Below are 25000 nucleotides of genomic sequence, written 5' to 3'. Positions count from 1 at the left end.
GAGAGAGAGAGAGAGAGAGAGAGAGAGAGAGAGAGAGTCGGATTCCACGAGAAGAATCCAAGAAGGAGTTTTTAAAGGGCCAATCCTGAAATAAAAATATACTTCCGGAGATGCAATAATATAATAGATCAATATTCAGTGCCCGCGATGACTCTCGGGGAGGAAAGTTTATAAAAGTGAGAGAGCAATCAAATGGAGAGAGAGAGAGAGAGAGAGAGAGAGAGAGAGAGAGAGAGAGAGAGAGAGAGAGGCAAGGGAATAAAAACGAGAGAGAGACAAGGAAATAAATACGTGAGAGAGAGAGAGAGAGAGAGAGAGAGAGAGAGAGAGAGAGAGAGAGAGAGAGAGAGAGCAAGGAAATAAAAATGAGTGAGAGAGGGAGAGGCAAGGGAATAAAAACGAGAGAGAGAGAGAGAGAGAGAGAGAGAGAGAGAGAGAGAGAGAGAGAGAGAGAGAGAGAGAAGAGAGAGTTTTTAAAGGGCCAATCCTGCAGATGGAAATAAAAATGAGTGAGAGAGAGAGAGAGAGAGAGAGAGAGAGAGAGAGAGGGAGAGAGCAAGGAAATAAAAATGAGTGAGAGAGGGATAAGTAAGGAATAAAAAAATGAAACGAAATAAAAATGAGTGAGCCTTAAAAAGAGAGAGAGAGAGAGAGAGAGAGAGAGAGAGAGAGAGAGAGAGAGAGAGAGAGAGGGATAAATACGAGAGAGAGAGAGAGAGAGAGAGAGAGAGAGAGAGAGAGAGAGAGAGAGAGAGAACGAGAAATCCAATAACAGAATATGAGAAACAAATTCCTGTCTCTTTTTCTTCAGCGGGTAGCGCGGTTAGAACTTGTTGTCGGACGAGTGAGAGAGAGAGAGAATCTCTCTCTCTCTCTCTCTCTCTCTCTCTCTCTCTCTCTCTCTCCTTTTTTTCTCCTTAACAGAGTTTCCACTTTAACCTTATTGTGGGGTTCGCCGAGGTGCTTCCTATTCTCAGATATATATTTTCGATCATGGCGGCTCGGAGCATTGTGGTGGCCGTTCCCTTGAATCATTTAGGCGAGCGAAGGTTCCAATTATACTGGGCCTCGTATTCCCAAAAATTTTCGGTTCGTGACCTCCTCCTCCTCCCCGCCCCTCCCCCTACATAATCCCACCCCACTCCCCACAAATCCTGGCCAACCCCCACCCCGCGCCCACAACCCATTCCTTTACAAGCTCTTTCTGGATTTGTGGATTTGGGTGAGCTACTAGATACAATTTCGGACCGCCCCCACTGGCCCCCACCGCCCTTTCTCTCTCTCTCTCTCTCTCTCTCTCTCCACTGAGATATATCTAAGGCTGTACTTCTCTCTGGAAAAAACCTAAACCTCTGAAAATGAAGAACTGAACTGAATAAGGAATTTAAGCCAAAGGCCAAGCACTGGGATCTATGAGGTCATTCAGCGCTCAAACGGAGATTGACAGTAAAGGGTTTGAAAGGTGTAACAGAAGGAAAACCTCGCAGTTGCACTATGAATCAACTGTTAGGAGAGGGTGGAAAGTAAGGTGGAAGAAAGAGAATATGAAAGGAGAGACAGTAAAGGGAACGAAAGGGGTTGCAGCCAGGGGTCGAAGGCACGCAGCAAAGAACCTTAAGTAATGCCTACAGTGCACCGCATGAGGTGCACTGACGGCACCAACCCTCCTGACGGGGAATAAAAATAACTGCTATAAACCAATCCTTCTTGAATAAGCGTGAATCTTCTGGCTAATACTGTTGGTAGAATAAATGTGCCAGTGTAAAAATAAACGGTATTCTATCATTAGAGGCGATTAGTCACCTTAAATATCTCATAAATACATACACGAGACACCACACAAGCTTCAAAAACGTACACATCCGTTCAATTTGGGATAATGGAATCCCAGAGATGCTAAAATATACCTTAAAACTGAATGGGCAATGTCAGTAGCCCTACTTGTTTTTTCAAGAGTAAAAAAAAAAACTCGGTGTAATGGACAAACATTTCCCTCTATCTAGCTCGGCTCCCGAAAAAATCTGGAAGGAAGAAGAGCGAGGCTTATACCACAGGTCAACGATAGGCCTACTGGAGTCACAAACATTACAGTAAGCGATATAGACCTATGCCAGAGGGAAGTTTTTATTTATTTTTTATTAGAAGTGGACAGAATAGCTTTGGAGAATGGAGAGACGACAACAAATCTGACTCTTGTTGATGCGAGATAATCTTTATGGGACAAATTGAAAAGGGGGTGGGGACTATCCAAAGTACTTAGGAGATTAAGAAGAAGAAGAACATTCAAAACAAATTACTCCCGAATTGACGTACAGAGGTGGACACTGATTTGCGTCACAGCTAATCCCGATTTCTGACACTGATGCAGGATTTAAAAACTGGCAGAGAGAGAGAGAGAGAGAGAGAGAGAGAGAGAGAGAGAGAGAGAGAGAGAGAGAGAGAGAGAGAGAGAGAGAGAGAATGAAACTTTACGGTGGAATATATAATTTTATAAAGGTTATTTTGTAAAGGTTAGAAAAGTCAATAATGTACCATATTAGTGATGACGATAACGTACTACTACATTACACGAATAAATATATGTATATATATTTATATAAGTATATACATACATACATACATACATATATATATATATACATACAGTATATACATATACATATACATTTATACACACGCATATGTATATATATATAATATTTATTTATTTATTATAATCAAAATGGCAAGTGATTTATATGCAACAATTTTATCACTGGGAAAATAAAACACTTGGTGCAAATCCTGACCGGTTTCGACTTTATATCAAAGCCATTATATAAAGTCGATACTAAGATATATATATATATATATATATATATATATATATATATATATATATATATATATATATATATATATATATATATATACATATATATACATATATATATAAAATCTTTCCTGATCTATATACAAATGCATCACGACTCTCCCACCAATTTCCCCCTGAAAATCCATCTAATTCCTATAACTTTATTTTTTATCTTAATCTGAGAATATTAATTAATAAGGGGAAGAGAGAGAGAGAAAACCTCAAGTCATTTGCAGATTACGAGAGGCCATGACGCGAATTCTTAAGCAATGTTCTCTTCATGATGTTCCTTCCATTAACCTTTGGTTGTTAGGGTACAACACCAGCTTACTAAGTTTGGTGGGGAAGGGTTGTGAAGCTAGGAATTATTAAATATAATTGTGATTGCGTAGTTGTTTTAGAATTGTTTTAAGTGTAATTTTGATTGCGCGGTTTTTTTTATTATGGCTGCAGTAACGTCATTCTTAATATGGTTGTAATTGTTACTGCTATTACTTGACCAAGCTTAGTACTCCTGCTTCTAATAATAATAATAATAATAATAATAATAATAATAATAATAATAATAATAATAATAATAATAATAATAATAATTTTCACAATGTTGTGATTATACTGATGTAATATCAATATTAATAATAACAATGCCAAAAACACGCACACTTTCGTAACTATATTTGCAGTAATAATAATAATAATAATAATAATAATAATAATAATAATAATAATAAAAATAAAAATAATAATAATATCCACAATGCCATGATTAAATTGTTGTTCGTTACAAATTTACAATTACATTAATAAACTGGTATTAGCGACAAAAATTGAAAAGGGTGAAAACTGAAAATAATAATAATAATAATAATAATAATAATAATAATAATAATAATAATAATAATAATAATAATAATAACAACAACACTCGCTCTCTCTCTTCCCATAACAGATCCAGAAATGCATTTTTTCTTCACGTTATATTCCTCTTATGAACCAACCTTGACTTCCTGAGTTCTTTCTCTCTCTCTCTCTCTCTCTCACGCTGTTCTGTGTTCCCTTTTTATCTTCTTTCTCTTCTTCCTCTCGTTCTTTCTTCGTGCAATGATTTAGAACAAGGGGGAAAAATTCTTGCAGTATGGTTGGGAATAATTCTGTTCATAAATGTTCTCTTGAATAATACAATGATTTTGTATTTTGCTTCGGATATCTTGAAGTAAATCAAGTATAGGAACGATGACGTTATGATATACCGAGGCCATTTCAATCTAATAGCCATAAAACTAATAGCAATTAAAAAACATTGAATCTTTGAGATATACTAAAAAAACGCGTTTTAATCTAATAGCCATAAAGCAAATAGCGAATCAAATAAAAAATTAATCTATATATATTAAAAAAGGCTCTTCTATTCTAATAGCCATGAACCAAATAGCACAGCAAATAAAGAAATGAATCTATACATATTAAAAAAGCTATTTTATTCTAATAGCGATGAACCAAATAGCAAATCAAATAAAGAAATTAATCTATATGATATACTTAAAAAGGACATTTTAATCTAATAGCCATGAACCAAATAGCAAATCAAATAAAGAAATTAATCTATATGATATATCTATAAAGTCCATTTTAAAAACAAATAAAGAAATTAAATGATATACTAAACCCATTTTAACCATGAACCAAATAGCAAATCAAATAGAGAAATTAATCTTTAGGATATACTGAAGAAACCCTTTTAACCTAATAGCCATTTACCCATAAAATGAATCTATATGATATACTAAAAGAAAAAAGTCCTTTTTAATCTAGTAACATAACCTAATAGCAAAATTAAAGAAATGAAACTATATGACATGTTAAACCCCCTTGAATCTAATAGCCAGAAACCTAATAGCAAGTCAAATGACGAAATGAATATATGCGATATACTAAAAAAAAGCCCTTCCAATCTAACAGCCAGAAACCTAATAGCGAATGAAGAGACGAAATGAATATATGCGATATATTAAAAGAGCCCTAATAGCTAGAAACCTAATAGCAAATCAAATGAATACATGAATATATGCGTTATATACTAAAAAAAAGCCCTTTAAATCTAATAGCCAGAAAACCTACTAGCAAATCAAGTACGGAATGAATATATAAGATATACTAAAAAAAACCCTTTTAATCTAATAGCCAGAAACCTTAAATAGCAACTCAAATGACGAAATGAATATATGCGATAAACTGAAAAAGTCCTTTTAATCTAATAGCCACGCACCCAATCACTGCACTTTCTCATCAAAGTTCTCGGGAAAATAGCAACCGAAATCTCTGTCTCTCTCTCTTTATATATATATACATTTTTCTTAATATATATATATATATATATATATATATATATATATATATATATATATATATATATATATATATAAGAAAAAGTGGGTTAAAAAAAAACCAACAATGGCCGTTTTCTTTTCACACGCCCTTGTACAGGGTTCGTAACTTCTTTCTCCCGGGTATATAACTTTCCCCTTTAGATTCTCACAGCTGGGTAATATGTCTGTCATTTTGTTCCTCGGCATATTTCTTGCTTTCTATCCACCCACTACTCAGGAGAAGGGAGTAAGTCTCTCTCTCTTTCTCTCTCTCTCTCAATTTCCGCTTCCTTTTCACCTACTCAGGAGAAGGCTGGGGTCTCTCTCTCTCTCTCTCTTTCTCTCTCTCTCTCTCTCTCTCTTTCTGCTTGCTTTTCACCTGCTCAGGAGGAAGAAGCAAGTTCTCTCTATCTCACACACTCTCTCTCTCTCTCTCTCTGTGCTTTCCTTTCACCTACTCAGGTAAGGGAGTATGTCTCTCTCTCTCTATTTCTACTTCCCTTACACCTACTCTGGTAAGGGAGTATCTCTCTCTCTTTCTCTTTCTCTCTCTCTCTCTGTTTCCTTTTCACCTCCTCAGGAGAAAGGAATAATTCTCTCTCTCACTCTCTCTCTCTCTGTGCTTCCCTTTCACCTACCCAGGTAAGGGAGTCTCTCTGTCTCTGTCTCTCTCTCTCTCTCTCTCTCTCACTCTCTCTTATTTCTGCGCCTTTGAAGTGCGTTCCTGGGATAAATGTCAATTTTACTCTTCCTCCTCGTTTTCTTCGTACCTTTCTGTCCTCCTCCCCCATTCCTCCTCCTCCTCTTCCTCCTTCCTTCCTCCTCCTCCTCCTTCCTTCCTTCTTCTTCCCTCTTTCTTCTCGTGTTGCCTTTTTCCCCTACCGTAAGGCTTCCACCTCGTGCATTAGATAAGCAAAGTGTATTAGCGAGCGATACCTCTGTCGCCTTATTACTCCTGACAAGATGCCTAGGACAAGAGAGAGAGAGAGAGAGAGAGAGAGAGAGAGAGAGAGAGAGAGAGAGAGAGAGAGAGAGGGGGGGGGATGGGGGTGGGAAGTAGGACTGTTTATAGATCTCTTCAGATTGTTGTCGTTAGCGGGTGGCACATTAAGAAGAAGAAGAAGAAGAAAAAGTGGAAAAGGAAGAAGAAGAAGAAGAAGAAGGACAAGAGGAAAGAGAAGAAGAAGAGGAAGAAAAGGAAAATGGAATAGAAAAAGAAGACAAGAAGTAGAAGAAGAAGCGGAAGAAGACCAAAAAGAAAAAGAAGAAGAAGAAGCAGCGGCAGAAGAAGGAAAAGTAAGAAGAAGGAAAGAAAGAAAGAAGAAGAAAAAGAAGAAGAAGAGGAAAAAAGAAGAAGACAGAAGTAGGCCGAGGAAGTGCTCCTACGCAAGGAGGAGAAATTAGGGTTAACACGCCGAGGACCGACGGAGGAGGGGAGGGGAGGAGAGGTGGGAAGGAAGTGTTTGGGGGGGAGGGGGGGAGGGGGCAGTGGAAACTAGGCCAGCTGAGGCACAGTACATAGACGGAATACATAGAAGTAATTTACGGCGAATAAACACAGCAACTGGAGTCAGACATTCAGGTAGATCTGGAAACAAGGACTGCTGCTTCTTGCGCACAGGCCGGGGAATATAAATATATATACTGTATATCCTTCATGTTGAGAGAGAGAGAGAGAGAGAGAGAGAGAGAGAGAGAGAGAGAGAGAAATAAAAAATGATGGCAAGAAACAGAAGCACCAGTTCATTGAGAGAGAGAGAGAGAGAGAGAGAGAGAGAGAGAGAGAGAGAGAGAGAGAGAGAGAAATAAAAAAGAGAGCACCAGTTCACTGAGAGAGAGAGAGAGAGAGAGAGAGAGAGAGAGAGAGAGAGAGAGAGAGAGAGAGAGCACCAGTTCACTGAAGAAATGAAGAACAACTAAAAAGATAAACTAATGTTTCATGATCAATCAGAAACACGGTGACGTTACTGACAAATCAGAAAGACAGCGATGTCACACAATTCACAAACTGCGGCAAAAGACAAAGAGAAATTCCGCAGCCTGGAAGTGAACGGCATCAACACTGATCAGAACTGGGTTGATTAGTGAATAGAAAAAGAAAATCCTAAAAATACGAAACGGAACAGGAGTTAACAAAGAACACGCTCTCATCTGGCTATATATATATTTTTTTCATCCTGACGTAGTTGGAGATGCTACATCTGCAGCCTGTTCCATTTTTTATTTCTTCTCGCGGTGTTGCCGAGAGCTCTCTCTCTCTCTCTCTCTCTCTCTCTCTCTCTCTCTCTCTCTCTCTCTCTCCCCTGCTTTTTCTTCAGCGACCCACTTTGAGTAGCCAGCAACACCTGGCGTTCGTTTAGCCGTGTCTCTATTGTGGTCCGTTCCCCTTCTTGTTCAGCTTCTTATTCTTCATCTTCTCGTCCTTGTTCTTCTTATTCTTCTTGTTCTTTTTCTTCTTATTATTCTTGTTTTTTCTTCTAATTCCTCTTCTTGTTCTTCTTATTCATTATCTTCTTCATCTTCTTAATCTTCTTGTTCTTCTTCTTCTTCTTTCTCCAATAAAGCAATCCTCTTCTGCCTCTTATTCCTTTCCTTAGTACCTACTTTCCTCTTACTTCAATTACACAACAGAACAGAATATAGAATTTCTTCTATGTGGTCATTCACCTGAAAGGGAAATTGACAGCAATAAAAGGTGTAACAGGAAGAAATCCATTCTTGAAACAAGTATTGTGAAAGCTTTTTCCAGATTTATTAAAGGAATGAAATAATTTGTGCTTGGGGCCGAAGGGACGCGGCAAAGATAATGCCTACAGTGCACCACGTGAGGTCTTACTTAACCCCCACGGTGACTTACATTACATAACAAGGAAAACATTTTACTCAAATCCGAAAATGAAGGGACTCGACATCTCACGTTCATCATTAACGCGAATTCAAAATTTATCAACACGTTCATAACCCGTAAGCCTTAAAAAAAATGCTTCCAAAAGCCTGTGGTGCTGCTTCTAAGCTTTCAACTCCTTCAACTCTCTTTGGCAGCCTTTCCATCGTCGATTATTGATGGGTTTCCCTCTATAATTCTCATCTATCGAGTTGAATCAGAAACCTTCCATTTCAGAATTCATCAATCTCGTGCTACTGATTTCCCAGGCCTCTTGTAACATTTGTCTCTTATATCAGACACCTAACGTCTGCTGGAAGTTTCTCATCTTTGATATTCGGGATGAGGTTGCATGCCCTATGACCAACATCGTACTTCATTACTTCAGTTCTTCTCTACCCCTCCAATTTCCCTCACACTTAATTTATCTATATTTATTGAACAATATTTCTTATGAAGGTTTAATGGGGATTATGACCATCTTAGGCCACCATTTTGATGGCTTATTTCCTCTTGCTCTCAAATTCTGAAATTCTTCTGGTAATTCTGTATTCCCTAGGGCAAAAAGGGGTTCCTTTCCTCGGGAGCCAGGAGCATCCCCGTCAAAAACAAAAATAAATATATAAAAAATAAATAATTGAAAAACCAGATTTTCCACTTTTTGGGGCAAAAGCCGAGTTAATTTGATCCGGAGCTATACGTGTGAATCTAGGTATGATAAAAACAAACCATTATTCTATTAATGTAATAGTAATACATTTAAGAATAAGACAAAAGTAGAGTAGAAAAAAACACAAAATGAAAAGTGGTTAAAGAGAAGGAAAAATCTGACCACAATCAGCAATAAATGTATATCGAAATATCTTGCTCTCTGTGGAAGGAGGTATGAAGCCGAGGGTCATTGGATACAAAATAAGGTTACAGAGTATGACTGTGGTTGCAAGTTACCATTTCTGTACCAACAGTGCGTGAACTAAAGAGTTGCAGTGTATATTTACAGTTTTATACATCGCCAACTCTTTTGTTGTAGGCTGTTAATTTTGCTACCCTACAGCCAAACAGTTGACGCTGTACAAACTACAAATATACATTGCAACTCTTCAGTTCATGCACTACTGGCGCAGTACAAAAGACAAAATTAATATACATTGCAACCCTTTAGTTCATGCGCTTTTGCTACAGAATTGGCGTTAACGATAAAAGTTTACTGCAGTAGGGGAGCAGAATATCATTTTTAGGATTACAGGATAATTACCCGAGCCAGCAGGGATACTGAAAGGACTGTACAATATAAACTGATGGACTACAAAAAAACGGGGAAAAATTTTAAAATTAACAATATTACCACCGAAATGTAAACTTTAATGAAACAGATTCTTACTGGCTGACTTCCAAATAGACTGAGATACAGAAATCGAAATATGATTAATTTTTGGTGATGTTCATGATGGAAAAGAACAGTTAAAGGGACGACTGCAGATATAATTCAAACAATGGGTGGCTCTCACGATAACAATACCAGTGACAGACTATGTGGCCAAAAATGATTTTAAATTCTTGGAGAACATGGTTGCAAAATTAACAATAACATGGGGAGGAAAAAGCAAACAGAGAGAGAGAGAGAGAGAGAGAGAGAGAGAGAGAGAGAGAGAGAGAGAGAATTGAACTGAAGCCAGAATTTAGGAAAGGCCAAGCACTTGTGCCATAAACCAAGAGTTGAGACTGTTTTGAAAGGTGTTAAAATGAAAAGATCCATCAACTGTTAGGAGGACCGGAAAGTAAGATGGAGGTCCTCCATTGAAAAACAGTAAAGATAAAACCAATTGCAGCTTTATCGAAGGGAGTCAAAGAACAGTATATGCCTGCAGTGAACCAAAAATAGGGTGCACTGACGGCACTAACCCCTACGAGAGAGAGAGAGAGAGAAGCTAAGAGCAATCTAATTTGAGCATCGATTACCAATTAAAACCATAAACCAAGAACACACTGTTTTACAAAAAAATGAAGATCAAATTAGGACTGCTTCCATTGAAATTGTTACCAAGATAAAATTTCTTCATGTACTTTATGAGTCAGTATATTGTTCAAAAATGGAACGTTACTTTCAAGCTAATTTATAATTTGATCGATTACCAATGACCTTCCCCCTCAGAAAAAAAGATTTCATGAGGACTGCTTATCATTTATTGTTATAATTTTATTTCTTCATTTTATTTCTGATCTGTTATACGAAATAGGTACTGAATATATGTTTATATTTGATTATTATCAGACCTTATGTTTCTATATAATAATTAATGTATTTTAATCACATTTTATATGTGATCATATATTATATATATATATATATACACATATATATATATACATATAATATATATATATATATATATATACATATATATATATATATATATATATATATATATATATATATATATATATATATATATATATATATATATATATATATCTGACAACTCTTTTCTCTATGTTCCTACATTTCTCACTGTAGTCTCCACAGCAGCCACACATATATATACTTTAAAGTGTTACTGTTATCAGCGCAATACTTCGCGCCGATTCAAATCTTCTGGCTGTCACGAATAAATTTATTCCTTCTCCTTTGTTTTATTCCGTGTTTCCAGTTCTTTTCTCACAGCTTCCTAACTCGCCTTTCCATTACTTTTTTTTTTTTTATTTGACGTCGTTCTTCACCAACTCTTAGTAATAAATCAGAAGGGGGGAGGGGTGGCGAAGTGAAGGGGTGACAAAAGGTGCGATATTCTCGGCTCTACTTCTTCTTCTTCCTGGTTTGAAAATCTATCCCTCCTCTCTCTCTCTCTCTCTCTCTCACTCTCCTTTTATTCTCTGTCTGTCTGTCTGTCTCTCTCTCTCTCTCTCTCTCTCTCTCTCTCCTTTTACTCTCTGTCTGTCTGTCTGTCCGTCTCTCTCTCTCTCTCTCTCTGCCATTTTACCTGTACTATTACTATCTGTCTGTCTGTCTCTGTCTCTCTCTCTCTCCTCTCTCTCTCTCTCTCTCTCTCTCTCTCTCTCTCTCTCTCCCCTTTGGGGGCCATGTCGTGCGGAACTCTCCACTCTGTTATTCCTTGTGAATTTCATGGGTGGGGAAATAAATCCCAACAATAAAGCCAACAATAATAAGATCTGGGAGACCCGATGCCTCGGATGATGTTCTAGGAAAGAGGAAGGAGGCGGAGGAGGAAGAAGGAGGAGGAGGAGGAGGAGGAAAAGCCTCCTCAATCTCCCACCTCTTCCTTACGCGAAGTTGTTGGTGTAATCGAAGGGAACTTCTCGGCGGATAACATGGCGACAGTTTTGTCACTTCCTTCTTCGTGCGTTTAGTCAGAGGCAGTCTTTGCATATATATATATATATATATATATATATATATATATATATATATATATATATATATATATATTATATATATTATAAGAATCAATAGGAGAGGGTGGGAAGTGAGTTGGAAGAAAGCGAATATGAACGGAGGTACAGTAATAGGAATGAAAGGGGTTGGCAGCTAGGGGCCGAGGGCACGCTGCAAAGAACCGTAAGTAATGCCTACAGTGCACTGCGTAAGGGGCACTGACGGCACTAACCCCCCCCACTCCCTCTATGGGGTGCATCTTTCAGCTACTAAACCGCAATCACTACCTGTCCTTCCCATTCCTGAACAGGTCCCCCCCGTCCCCCCTTTCAGTAACTTAGGAACAGATCACCGGCCCCCCAAAAAAGAAAGAGGACCCTCAAAGTAATTCCTTCCTGAAACTGTTGAAGAAACTGAAATCCACCCAGATACGACTACAGAATCACGCACACAGACATTCCCGAGGGGAGCGCGCAAAAAGGAGGCACTTCCCGTTGCCGATTACGGACGGAACGATCTCCCAGACGACGGACGACGCGGAAGAGCCCGAAGAAGCGAGGAGGCGATCGTGATCGGAGCACTAAAAGAGGATTAGAGACTCTTCCGTCCGATATGGACGCCAATGAAACGGGGAGGTTAAAGAGATCGAATCCCATGATTAAAGGTTATGGAGGTTCCCGTCCTTCAGAACAGGGAGGAGAGGGGTGTTGTGGGCGGGGTGGCTGAGCAAGTCGCAAGCCCTCGGAAAAAAAATTCGGATGAGAGGGGGGCTTTTCCGGATAAGCCACCGGATGAACGGATTCGAGATGCCGAATTACGAGGAATGGATTCACTACCCGAAGGGGATTCGGTGCTTTCACGTACTAGAGTTAAAATAAAATGGTACGGTGAAAGGCACTGCGCAGCCCTCACTCAGGGCCGGAGGAAAAATGCTCCTAAAAACTTTAGGAGAAAGGGGTGGGGCCAGAAGTACTCCATCGTGGACAAATGGTCTATGAACTGGATCTTAGGTTAATACAAATACGAGTGATTCTGAATCACGAAATTCGAATTTGAACGAAAAGAGGCATGGCTCTCCTTCCAAACATATCAACTATAAACTGGGGCAATGAGAGTTTCTATAAACTGGGACAATCAGATTTTAACTATAAACTGGGATCAACAGAAATCAACTATAAACTAGGATTAATAGGTATCAAATATAAACTGGGATTAAGAGAAACTACCTATAAATTGGGATTAACAGAAATCAACTATAAACTGGGATTAAGAGAAACCACCTATAAACTGGGGTTAAGAGAAACCACTTATAATCTGGGATTAACAGAAATCAAACAAAACTTGGATTAACGGGAATCAACTATACTGTACACTGGGATTGACTGAAATCTGCTCAAAACTGGGATTAACTTAAATCAACAATAAACTGGGATTAACAATATTCAACTCTAAACTTAGATTAACAGAAATCAACTATCAACTGGGATTAACGAAAATCAACTCTAAACTGAGATTAGCAGAAATCAACTATAAACTGGGATTAACAATATTTCATCTCTGAAACTGTTAATATTAACAGAAATCATCAATACCTGGGATTAACAATATTCAGCTCTAAACTGGGACTAACAGAAATAAATAAAAAACTGGAATTAACAATATTCAACTATAAAACTGTTAATATTAACATAAATCAACTATAAATTGGGATTAACAAGATTCAACTCTAAAACTGTTAGTACTAACAGAAACCAACTATAAAACGGGATTAACGAAAACCAACTAAAAAACTGCGATTAACAAAAAAAAAAAAAAAAAAAAAGCAGAGCAACGACATGCGAAATGAAATGATTAATAAACCCATGTTGCCAAATATCGGAGCATCAATACGCAGGAGGAGGAGGAGGAAGGAGGAGGAGGAGGAGGAGGAGGAGGAGGAGGAGGAGGAGGAGGAGGAGGAGGAGGACCTGTGACAAAAGGGCATCATCACCACCACCACCGACGACGACGACCTTCGGGAAGGAAAGGGGGGCAGCAGCCACCCACCTACCTCAAAATGTGTGACTCTAATGCCTTTTCGTGTTCCTCAACGCAAAAGGATTTAAAGAGAGGAGGAATGAGATTACACAGGGGAGTGGGGAGGGGGAGAGGGGAGGGGGTGGGGGCAACCGGAATGAGAAAATAAAGATTGGAGCCTTTGAAACCGGATCACAAAAGGGGCCCTCAAGAATTGGATTAAGACGACGGGGGCTAAGCTACCGGAGAGAGAGAGAGAGAGAGAGAGAGAGAGAGAGAGAGAGAGAGAGAGAGAGAGAGAGAGAGAGAGAGTCGCAGAAACGGAGTCTTTGAAATGGAGGCTACTGCAGCTGGGATGCTCGCTCGGATGATGGGAGTCTTCCTCCCGATGCTGAGAGAGAGAGAGAGAGAGAGAGAGAGAGAGAGAGAGAGAGAGAGAGAGACTTTCTAAAGTTTATGACTTGCTAAAATATATATATACATATATATATTATATATATATATATATATATATATATATATATATATATATATATATATATATATATATATATATATATATATATGTTTGCATAGGAATACATATTCCTGTTTTTATACAGTTTTTAAAAAAGTCTTTTGGTGTGGGACTGCTACCCAATCGTCCTGACCCACAAGCCCCAGGGCTTATGGGTAGAAAACATCTGACATTTATATTTCTTGCTGACCACCCATCCAAGCACTGACCTGACACAACGTTGCTGCTAAACTTTGCTGATCGATTGGCCAGTATTATACTGATGTCACAAGGATTCAGCTACATTGCCAAAAAGGTTTAAATTTAATAAGATATTTGTTCACGCATATATGGTTTTTAATCGTTTATCTGTTTGTTCACAAAATATAACTGATATTTAAGATGGATTTAATATTCTTCAAGAAAACTTATTTGAATTCGAATGTGCATCCAGGCTTTTATTATAATTTTAATTGCCGCAGTCATTATGAATGTAACCCTATGCGACAGGACCGCAGATTTATTATATAACAATTTAACTAAGAGATCTGACGGATTTTTTTATGTTCACATACCTTGTAAAATTTCATGCACGTCTGAACCTAAAAATCTGTGAATTTAAAAATCTGTGCTCGAAGTCAACTGTCACATGTATAGTACTCTACATAACCATACACAAGAACAAATATATACACACACATACTACATATATATGTATATATGTACAAAAAAGGGGGTTAAAATACAATCGCTCATATACATTATTGTGGTTTTCTACTTATTATTTCCGGTCACATTACAGTGATGTACCATATACTGTATATATATATATATATATATACACACACATATATATATACATATATACATATATATATATATATATATATATATATATATATATATATATATATATATATATATATATATATATATATATACTGTCATGTCTAACCAAACATTAAGAGGTCTGATTCCTCATAATCTTCTGCGGTACAAAGTGATTGCTTTAACTTGCCATTAAACATACTCTTCCTTTATTCCCTTGATAAAATTTCCGTTCCACCGGGACAACTGCGATTCGAGATTATCTGTGTACATAGGGTCTCTAGGCATTCTGAAACTGGGGAATTTCTAAGGCTTTGACAATGTGTGTGCGGCACACGACACTCTAAGTCTTCAAAAGGGACAAGGGATAAGGCTTAACGGTGATTAACTATGTATATACTGTATATATATATATATATATATATATATATATATATATATATATATATATATATATATATACTTTCTTTAATCTAACATTTTAATATTCGTTTTACAAAGGCCAATGATAGGAATAGAAATCTGAGTAAGCCAGTATATTTAGACCAATAGACATTTGCCCTCGCCTCGTATATATTTGTATTTAAGTATACAACATATATATATACACGTGTTTGTACGCGGGCGTGGTTTACATAATTATTACAAAAATGCACAAATAAGGCAACTGAGCAACCACAAAAAACTTGTATTCTTTATTCAATGCATACATCTCTCCTGAGCTATTTACAGTCTTCGAAAGCATATCGTAAGTTATTAGCCATATAAACAATAAACTTGAACAATGTTACTCCACAAACAGCTATCTTAATCCAAGAGCAAAACGGCGCTGCCAGCCGTAATAAGCATCCAAGCAGAATTTTAAATAGACCTACAACACTAGAAACTGACTGTTAGACCCAACAGCTCCCAAGGCCTGAACAAAAACGACGTTCCCTTTAATGGAATGAGGAACAGACAGCGTAATCAGACGTTATCCAGAGCGTAGAAATAATAAAAATGTCCAATGTTTAAACGTTCGTTTAAGACGAACTCGGCGCAGACCGAGTTTCATTCTGAACTCTTCTTCCTCCTCCAAGGAGATTTACGATCTGTGCCGCCTAAAGTCAATAAGTGGGTCAGGCAGTACAGAGAGAGAGAGAGAGAGAGAGAGAGAGAGAGAGAGAGAGAGAGAGAGAGAGAGACGGTCATTCCTGTTTCCCCTTCCCTCCCCCCTTCCACAACAGCCTTGGGAACGAAGGGGATATCAAACTTCATAAAAAACTTCGTAAGTTACTCAGCGGGAGAATATGGCTTAATGATTCTACACCTCTCTTGTTATAATCAAATGGTTTCGCGTTCATTTCAGTTCTGAAAACAGTAAGCCTAGCAACGAACAGCATCGAATTTCTCTCTGATTTCTCTCGTACCTTTCCATTTCTGAGTATTTTTTCACCACTTTCGGAACATACGAACAAATTAAGGAGAAATAAAAAAATTGAAAAAATTTCGATATGATCATTTTACTGCATGGCAGATACAATCACTGTTGCCAGAGGTACGACCGCCAGTAATTTCCTTTTAGTAGAGTTAGAGACCCGCCACATGCATTTGATAACTGCGCCCAGCTTCCAGCTGCGCGATGACTACCGGTCAAAGTCCGTTAGGTACGAATGGATGGAAATTCTATATTATTCTATGGAGTTGCATTATTATTTTTTTTTATTTGTACCCGTTTCCTGTGTGTATGCACGGCCATCAGCTTTCGCACGTCATGGAGATACGGCTCACTTTTACGACGCCCTGGCCGCCCATTCCATACCATTAGGGCGATCAAATACCATGGTAATGGTTTGCATATGGTAGGGCAACGCTTGGTTGGGGGAGAGGCGCAGTCCCACAGTCCACGATAACTTCCAGGTTTATATACCACGCCCGGGAGTCAAGTAATCTGTGCATTCTCTCTCTCTCTCTCTCTCTCTCTCTCTCTCTCTCTCTCTCTCTCTCTCTCTCTCTCTCTCTCGCGGATTTTCCCAAATTACAAATGAGTTTGCAGAGTATTTTTGTGGATCTGACACGAGAAGATGGAGTGGGCTAACTCCGAGAATTGTTACGTTAAATATACCGGCGATATAACTTAAAAGCTTTTCTCAATTTCTTTGCCGACATCATAACAGGGCAAATAGGGCATATATATATATATATATATATATATATATATATATATATATATATATATATATATATATATAGAGAGAGAGAGAGAGAGAGAGAGAGAGAGAATAATTACCAATCTACTGCTTACATACTACTCCATCACCTTGTTACAATGATTCCTACTGCTGTTATGTAGCGGGTTTCAACAGCATCATTAAACCATTGAAACTTAACAATAAATAAATAAATAAATATATAAATAAATAAATAAATAAATATATATATATATATATATATATATATATATATATACATACACACACAAATATATAAATAACAAATATATACATATATAAATAAACTAATAATTATATAAAGAAAATAAATAAAAGGAATGAAATAAAAAAACCTTACGGAGAAAAGCAAAGACTGAATGTTAATATAACGGCTACTCGATAAGACCACAAAATCAGTCAACTCCCACACTCGATAAGAGATAAAAACAGAAAACTAAAGCAAAAAGAGAGATTAAATCGATAAACCGAAGCAAAGAGGTATTTCACATGAACCTTTAAAACCTGTTAACACCGCTGATCCGGGGAAAGAGCGCCTGTGAGCAATTTTGATATTTGGCAAATCCGGTCGTGCCATCGCGTCTGGTGTGTAACTAGACTGCTGCTTTCCGCGCCCTAAGAGATAAATAGAAAATGCCTGCTCTCTATTTTCATTCGTTGAGCTCTTAATCTGTCTGTACAGGCATGCGCAGCACGCACTTTCATACACGTACATAGACAAAACATACGTACATGTTATATATACAGATATATATATATATATATATATATATATATATATATATATATATATATATATATATATATACTTAATTACAGTATATATTCATATATATACTGTAATTAATTATATATGTATATATAAATATACTTAATTACAATATATATACATATATATATAAATATACACTTAATTACAGTATATATACATAATATACAATGCTTCCTTATCCCATGCATACTTTATCATATGTATGACCATACACATTCATATACACATACATACAATGTACTATAAGAGCAAATGAACTTGAAATGCTCACCTGCGAATGGTAGGACACGAAGAGAACACCTGAGTTATATAGTGCACGATTATGGCAATATTTAACCTTAAATAAAATGAAAACTACTGAGGCTAGAGGGCTGCAATTTGGTGCGTCTGATGATTGGAGGGGTGGGTGATCAACATACCAATTTGCAGCCCCCTAGGCGCGAGTAGTTTTCAAGATCAGAGGCCGGGTAGAAAAAGTGCGGACGGACAGTCAAAGTTTTCTTTTACAGACAACTAAAAAATGTAAAGATTATTACACAAAGAGTGAGATTTCAAGAAGAAGAAGAAGAAGAAGAAGAAGAAGAAGAAGAAGACTTACCGCGATTTGAGACGCATCTCTGGTGGAGATGCCCTGAGATTTGCCCTGCCTCTGCAGCTGAACTGGGTACGTGATCTGGTAATACTGGGCGTCTAGGGAGTTGACGAAGTCCCGATTCTCGGCGTGCTCTTTTAGAAGGCGTCCCACCTCAGCTGTGGATATTGAAGGGAAGAAGGTTAGGTCTGACAGTCAGTTTGGAAATACGGAACACGTAAGATAAGAATTATATATACTAGATTCTTTAACAGGTAATCAACAAAGGAATGTAAGGTGTCCTGTGACACTGAAAGGTTTTCATTGGTTTATATATATATATATATATATATATATATATATATATATATATATATATATATATATATATATATATATATATATATAAGTAACCAACACAAATAACAGAGATAAATTAATGACTCGCATCAGGATCGAACCCCGGTCTTTCACTAGAAAGGAAAGGGCGCTACTAACTGAGCCACACGAGTCATTAAAGAAGTTGGAACCTACGTAATTCTGAATTTCAGGCTTTTACCTGGCCAGGCTTATTGCCCAACATACCTGGGTTCGAATATATATAAATATATATATATATATATATATATATATATATATATATATATATATATATATATATATATATATATATATATATATATATATATATATATATATATATATATATATCTTTCCTGTATAATCTTTTAATTGACTAGTCACTATTTTCGAGTGGTTAAGCCTAATCTTTTGTAAAACCTCTTAATTATATACCTCTGTTTTGGTAGGTCTGCTAATTCTTCAACTGTGTTGGATTCCAAGGTGCATATTACGAGCTTTGTTTGTAAACTTACTTTTATATTTCTATACCAGCCTGCTAAGCAAAGGACAATAAGTCGAAAGGCCTTGCAGTACTCAAAGGTCTCTCTTTCCTCCGCGGCACTGCCTTTGTTTATATATACACATATATGTATGTGTATATATATATGCATACATACATATATACTGTATATATATATATATATATATATATATATATATATATATATATATATATATATATATATATATATATATATATATGAGGCAATACTTTTTTAGAACACGAAGAAATAAACAATTAGAGAAACAAAGAAATAAACTAAAAAATTAAATTGCTAAAAAAACACGTAAACGAACAAACGCCAAAAATACATGATTAAATAAATAAATAAATAAATACAGAAAAAATATCAGCGTTTGAACTTACATGCGCATGCGCGCGTATACTCAATTCTGCTTCCATCGTATCATACATGTATCATACACGTTCCGTTCCAGAACAGTTTTACGCCGACTTTCTAAACGAATTCGTTCTGGCCTCTAAACGGATTTGCCCCTTGTCCGGTCACTGATATCCTAAGATATCGGTGGGCCATTGGTATACTTCCGGTCATATTTCGGTCTGGGGCAATATTCGCTTATTTTGTGCAACTCTGAACTTTTGGGAATACGGTGTGACGTGGAATTTCTGGACACAGTTTGGAGTTTTTATTATTATTATTATTATTATTATTATTATTATTATTATTATTATTATTATTATTTATAAGAATCTCAAAATCAGCTGACTCACTAAAATGGTTAAGAAATCTACAGAGATGTAAGTGTCAATATATTTTATTATTATTATTACTATTATTATTATTATTATTATTATTATTATTATTATTGATTTTATAAAATGGTTAAGAAATCTAAAATATAATTGTTATTGTTATTATTATTATTATTATTATTATTATTATTATTATTATTATGTTATTTATAAGAATCTCAAAATCAACTGACTCACTAAAATGGTTAAGACTCACTAAAATGGTTAAATCTACAGAGATGTAAGTGTAAATTTATTATTATTATTATTATTTATAAAACTTCTTAATTACATATATTAAAAATATATATAAAAAGAACTTCCGAGAACCTGCTCGATTCTCCTCATCAATATATGTTTACAATGACATCGTCATTGCCTATTTCTTTACCAGTATTATTATTATTATTATTATTATTATTATTATTGAAAGAAATAATCAACACACAATCACGTGTGAGTCAGAAATTTATTATTATTATTATTATTATTATTATTATTATTATTATTATTATTATATACAGTAAATACATTCCTGATACTCCTATGAATGTGAATTACATTCATAACAATATTATTCCTAACAATCATCACTGTTATTACTTCTGTCATCATAATTACGTGTCAAGTGTCAAGATTACCTTGACATCAACGAGAGGCAAACATTGACATCTGTTACATGTTATTCAAGAAACGTGACATATAAAAATAAGTAAAAAATGCACTCAAGTTTTCTGTACAGCCGCTACTGCATATAAGCAAGGCCACCGAAAATAGATCTATTTTCCGGTATAATGCTGTATGAATCACGGCCATGAAACTTTAACCACGGCCTGATGGTGGCCTGGCCTATATCGTTGCCTGAAGCACGATTATGGCTAACTTTAACCTTAAATAAAATAAAAAGTACGAGGCTAGAAGGCTGCAATTTGGTATGTTTGATGATTGGAGGGTGAATGATCAACATACCAATTTGCAGCCCTCTAGCCTCAGTAGTTTTGAAGATCCGATGGCGGACAAAAAAAGTGCGGACGGAAAGACAAAGCCGGCACAATAGTTTTCTTTTACAGAAAACTGAAAAAAAATTTAAAGAAAACAAAATAACTAAGAAGTTGTTTACAGCCAAAAATAATAAACGATAGGTCGAGGATAAACGCGATCTAATAATGAAATACTTGATAACATATTGGAATGAAATGGAATATAAAATTTAGGTCAAAGTCCAAGCCCTGGGACCTATGAGGTCATTCAGAGCTGAAAGGGAAATTAACAGTAAGATGGTTTGAAAAGTTTAACAGGAGGAAAACCTCAAAGCAGTTGCACTATGAAACAATTATTAGGAGAGGGTTGAGGAAAGTAAGATGGAAGAAAGAGAATATGAACAGAGGTACAGTAAAAGGAACGAAAGGGGTTGCATCTAGGGATCGAAGGGACGCTGCAAAGAGCCTTAAGTAATGCCTACAGTGCACCGCGTGAGGTGGACTGACGACACTACTTCCTTTACGGAGGATAAATAATTGACTTTTACATAAAAAGACCACTCGATACCATACAGGTACGAGTCGCGTCAATCAAATCCTTACTTCTTCTTCTCTATTTTTTCCTCCGAGCAGGAATTCTTCGAAATAGGTTTGTGACCTCAATTGCCTAGGAAAAGTCTCGTCCAAAGTCCTGCGTCAGCAAATGCAGAAGAAGAAGAAGAAGAAGAAGAAGAAGAAGAAGAAGAAGAAGAAGAAGAAGAAGAAGATGATTGCCTGACATTTCTCCTTCGTTCGTAATTTATCCATATCAGGCGAAATTATCTTTTTTTTTGGATATATGTATTTATGTGGATCCACGACCCCGAAGAAGCGCATCAGTGTCACATTACGTCCAACAATTAAGGGTTGGTATCATCGAATGTCGTTAGAAGCATATGGTGTTCAAGCAAATCAACATTTATTATTATTATTATTATTATTATTATTATTATTATGAACGCGAATTCATCCAATTGGAACAGGAGGCGCACACATATGAAGAGAGAAAAACCGCTCCTGAAACACACAGCGGAATATAATATATATATAATATATATATATATATATATATATATATATATATATATATATATATATATATATATTATAAATAATAAATATCATAAAATATATATATTATAAATAATAAACTCATAAAAATATCAGTAATAAGAATTTTAGAACTGAGATGTTATAAAAAATTGGATCGCAAAAAAATATCTTAAAAAGAATTTTCGAAGTCAGATATGATAAAAGATGTATTGTCAAAAAATATATCAGTAAAAAGAATTTTCAAAGACAAATACGATAAAAATGTATTTTAATGACGTAAAGCTGCTTCTTTCTCACAGAAGGCTTATAATTCATCGCTTGCAAATTGAAATTTGCCTTTTGTAACAATGCAGGTGATCTATGGAGAAAGCTCGTCCCTATATACAGTTACCTACAAGTGGCAAAAAAAAAAAAAAAAAAAGATTAGACGCTATTTACGGAATTCTCCGTCGAGACAGATCTAAGTTTTCAATTGCGAAATCATTACGTAAATCTTTTTCCTAAAATCACTTAAATATGGAACGGTATGACGAAAGCTTTGGCCTTTACCGAAGCTGTAAGAAAACAAGTAAAAAATGCGCCGAAATTTCTTCGGCGCAATCGAGTTTTTTGTGCATCGTATAATCAAGGCCACCGAAAATAGATCTATCTTTCGGTGGTCTCCGTATAATGCTGCATGAGCCGCGACCATGAATCTTTAACCATGGCCTGATGGTGGCCTGGCCTATATCGTTGCCACACACACGATTGTGGATAACTCTAACCTTAAATAAAATAAAAACTACTGAGGACTGAGGGCTGCAATTTGGTATGTTTGATGATTGGAAGGTGGATGATCAACAAACCAATTTGCAGCCCTCTAGCCTCAGTAGTTTTTAAAGATCTGAGGGCGGACAGAGAAATTGCGGACAGAAAAAAGTGCGGACGGACAGACAAAGCCGGCACAATAGTTTTCTTTTACAGAAAACTAAAAATGGCCTTAATTCAGTAAGGAGAAGGAGTTTGCACTGGTAAATGTTAGTATCCATTATATTTAATGCTATTTCTTTAAGAAAAACAATATAAGACTCAAGATGCAACCCCTTTCACTCCTTTTACTGTACCTCTGTTCATATTCCCTTTCTTCCATCTTACTTTCCTCAACCCTCTCCTAACAATTGATTCACAGTGCAACTACTTTGAGGTTTTCCTCCTGTTACACAAATTCATCACAATCAGAGTTATGAATCTGCCAATTTTCACTTTGACTCGCTGATATTAACCATCATTAATGATCATATTTCCTTCTATTTCGTTACAGAAATATGAAAAAGGACTTTGTGAAATTAAAGGTATTCGTCAACGCGTATATAATGAAAGGTGTACATAGCTTAATACACAGAGACATGTGGAAGTGACACATTAACTGTTAGGTACCATTATCTTAAAAATTAATTTCATGTAGAAAGTGACACATTAACTGTTAGGTACCATTATCTTTAACATTAATTTCATGTGCTTTTAACCAAAGAATGTTTTCCATAAACACACACACTCACTCACACACACACACACACACACACACACACACACACACACATATATATATATATATATATATATATATATATATATATATATATATATATATATATATATAAAATGCATAAATATTCTTGACCTTTTTTCAAAGATGTTTTTTTTCATCAAGAAAAGCATCACACTTCAGTATTGCTGATTTCATGATACCACTGCTCTCTCTCTCTCTCTCTCTCTCGATAAGACTCGTTTCGATCTGGGCTCCTTTGATTCCCAGTCTATACATGGTGACACACGCCATTCCTTTTCAGGACACATGTTGTTGAGTTTATAAATAAACCTGGAAAATAACAGGAATTCAAGGCCATTAAGAGAGAGAGAGAGAGAGAGAAGAGAGAGAGAGAGAGAGAGAGAGAGAGAGAGAGAGAGATTATATCAAAACTACGCTTCGACTCAAGTTTGTCTTAGTTTCATCACAGAACGGAATCCTTTAGGAGAGTTCTCTCTCTCTCTCTCTCTCTCTCTCTCTCTCTCTCTCTCTCTCTCTCAAAACTATGATCTTCACTGTGAGGTCTGTCACTATCTTGGAGAAAGTTCTCTCTCTCTCTCTCCTTATGATCTCTCTGAGATATTCACTATCTTGAAGAAAATCCTCCCCCTCTCTCTCTCTCTCTCTCTCTCTCTCTCTCTCTCTCTCTCCCCTTATGATCTTCTCTCTGAGATATTCACTATCTTGAAGAAAAATCCCCTATCTATCTCTCTCTCCCCTTATGATCTTCTCTCTGAGATATTCACTATCTTGGAGAAAATCCCCCCTCTCTCTCTCTCTCTCTCTCTCCCCAACACACACACACACCCCCAGCCGAGAGAACTTTATGATAAAACATGGCTTCCATACAAAGCAACACCTCTCTAATTCCGCTGCAAATGGAAAAATCTTGTTGAACTCGGCCCAGGCCTTCTGCCGAGGCGGTGCTCTCTCGGCCGTACGGTTTTATATTTGTGCCGTGTATATATACACACGCCAAATACATCCACGCTCTGTATACACGCACTTGCCTATAAACAAATAGAAATTCAGCTCTGACTGTAAGCGTGTGTGGTTGTGTAAATACACCCCAGCGTCGAATTTAGTTACTGCCTGTGTATACACATGATTTTATATATATATATATATATATATATATATATATATATATATATATGTATATATATATATACATATATACACACATATATATACATATATATATATAATTTATATATATATATATATATATAATTTATATATATATATATATATATATAATTTATATTACATTAATTTGATATCATTCGTTTATTCACAAACATTAAGCTACAAAT

At 36.1% G+C, this 25000-nt stretch overlaps 1 protein-coding gene across 28 annotated transcripts in view; it reads right to left on the bottom strand.

The window, feature by feature from the left end:
- The window catches only part of LOC136835601 (disintegrin and metalloproteinase domain-containing protein 23-like), a 546464-nt gene that overhangs the window by 211896 nt on the left and 309568 nt on the right, over positions 1 to 25000 (bottom strand). For all 28 annotated transcript variants that reach the window (XM_067099311.1, XM_067099327.1, XM_067099331.1 and 25 more), the window contains exon 4: positions 18416 to 18567. In XM_067099311.1, coding sequence (XP_066955412.1) covers positions 18416 to 18567 — 152 coding nt within the window. The remainder of the gene's footprint in view (positions 1 to 18415; positions 18568 to 25000) is intronic.

Source organism: Macrobrachium rosenbergii, chromosome 55 (genome assembly GCF_040412425.1).
Source record: "Macrobrachium rosenbergii isolate ZJJX-2024 chromosome 55, ASM4041242v1, whole genome shotgun sequence".
NCBI lineage: Eukaryota > Metazoa > Arthropoda > Malacostraca > Decapoda > Palaemonidae > Macrobrachium > Macrobrachium rosenbergii.
The sequence above is the reverse complement of the archived record's forward strand: the minus strand, read 5'-3'. Positions and strand labels throughout refer to the sequence as shown.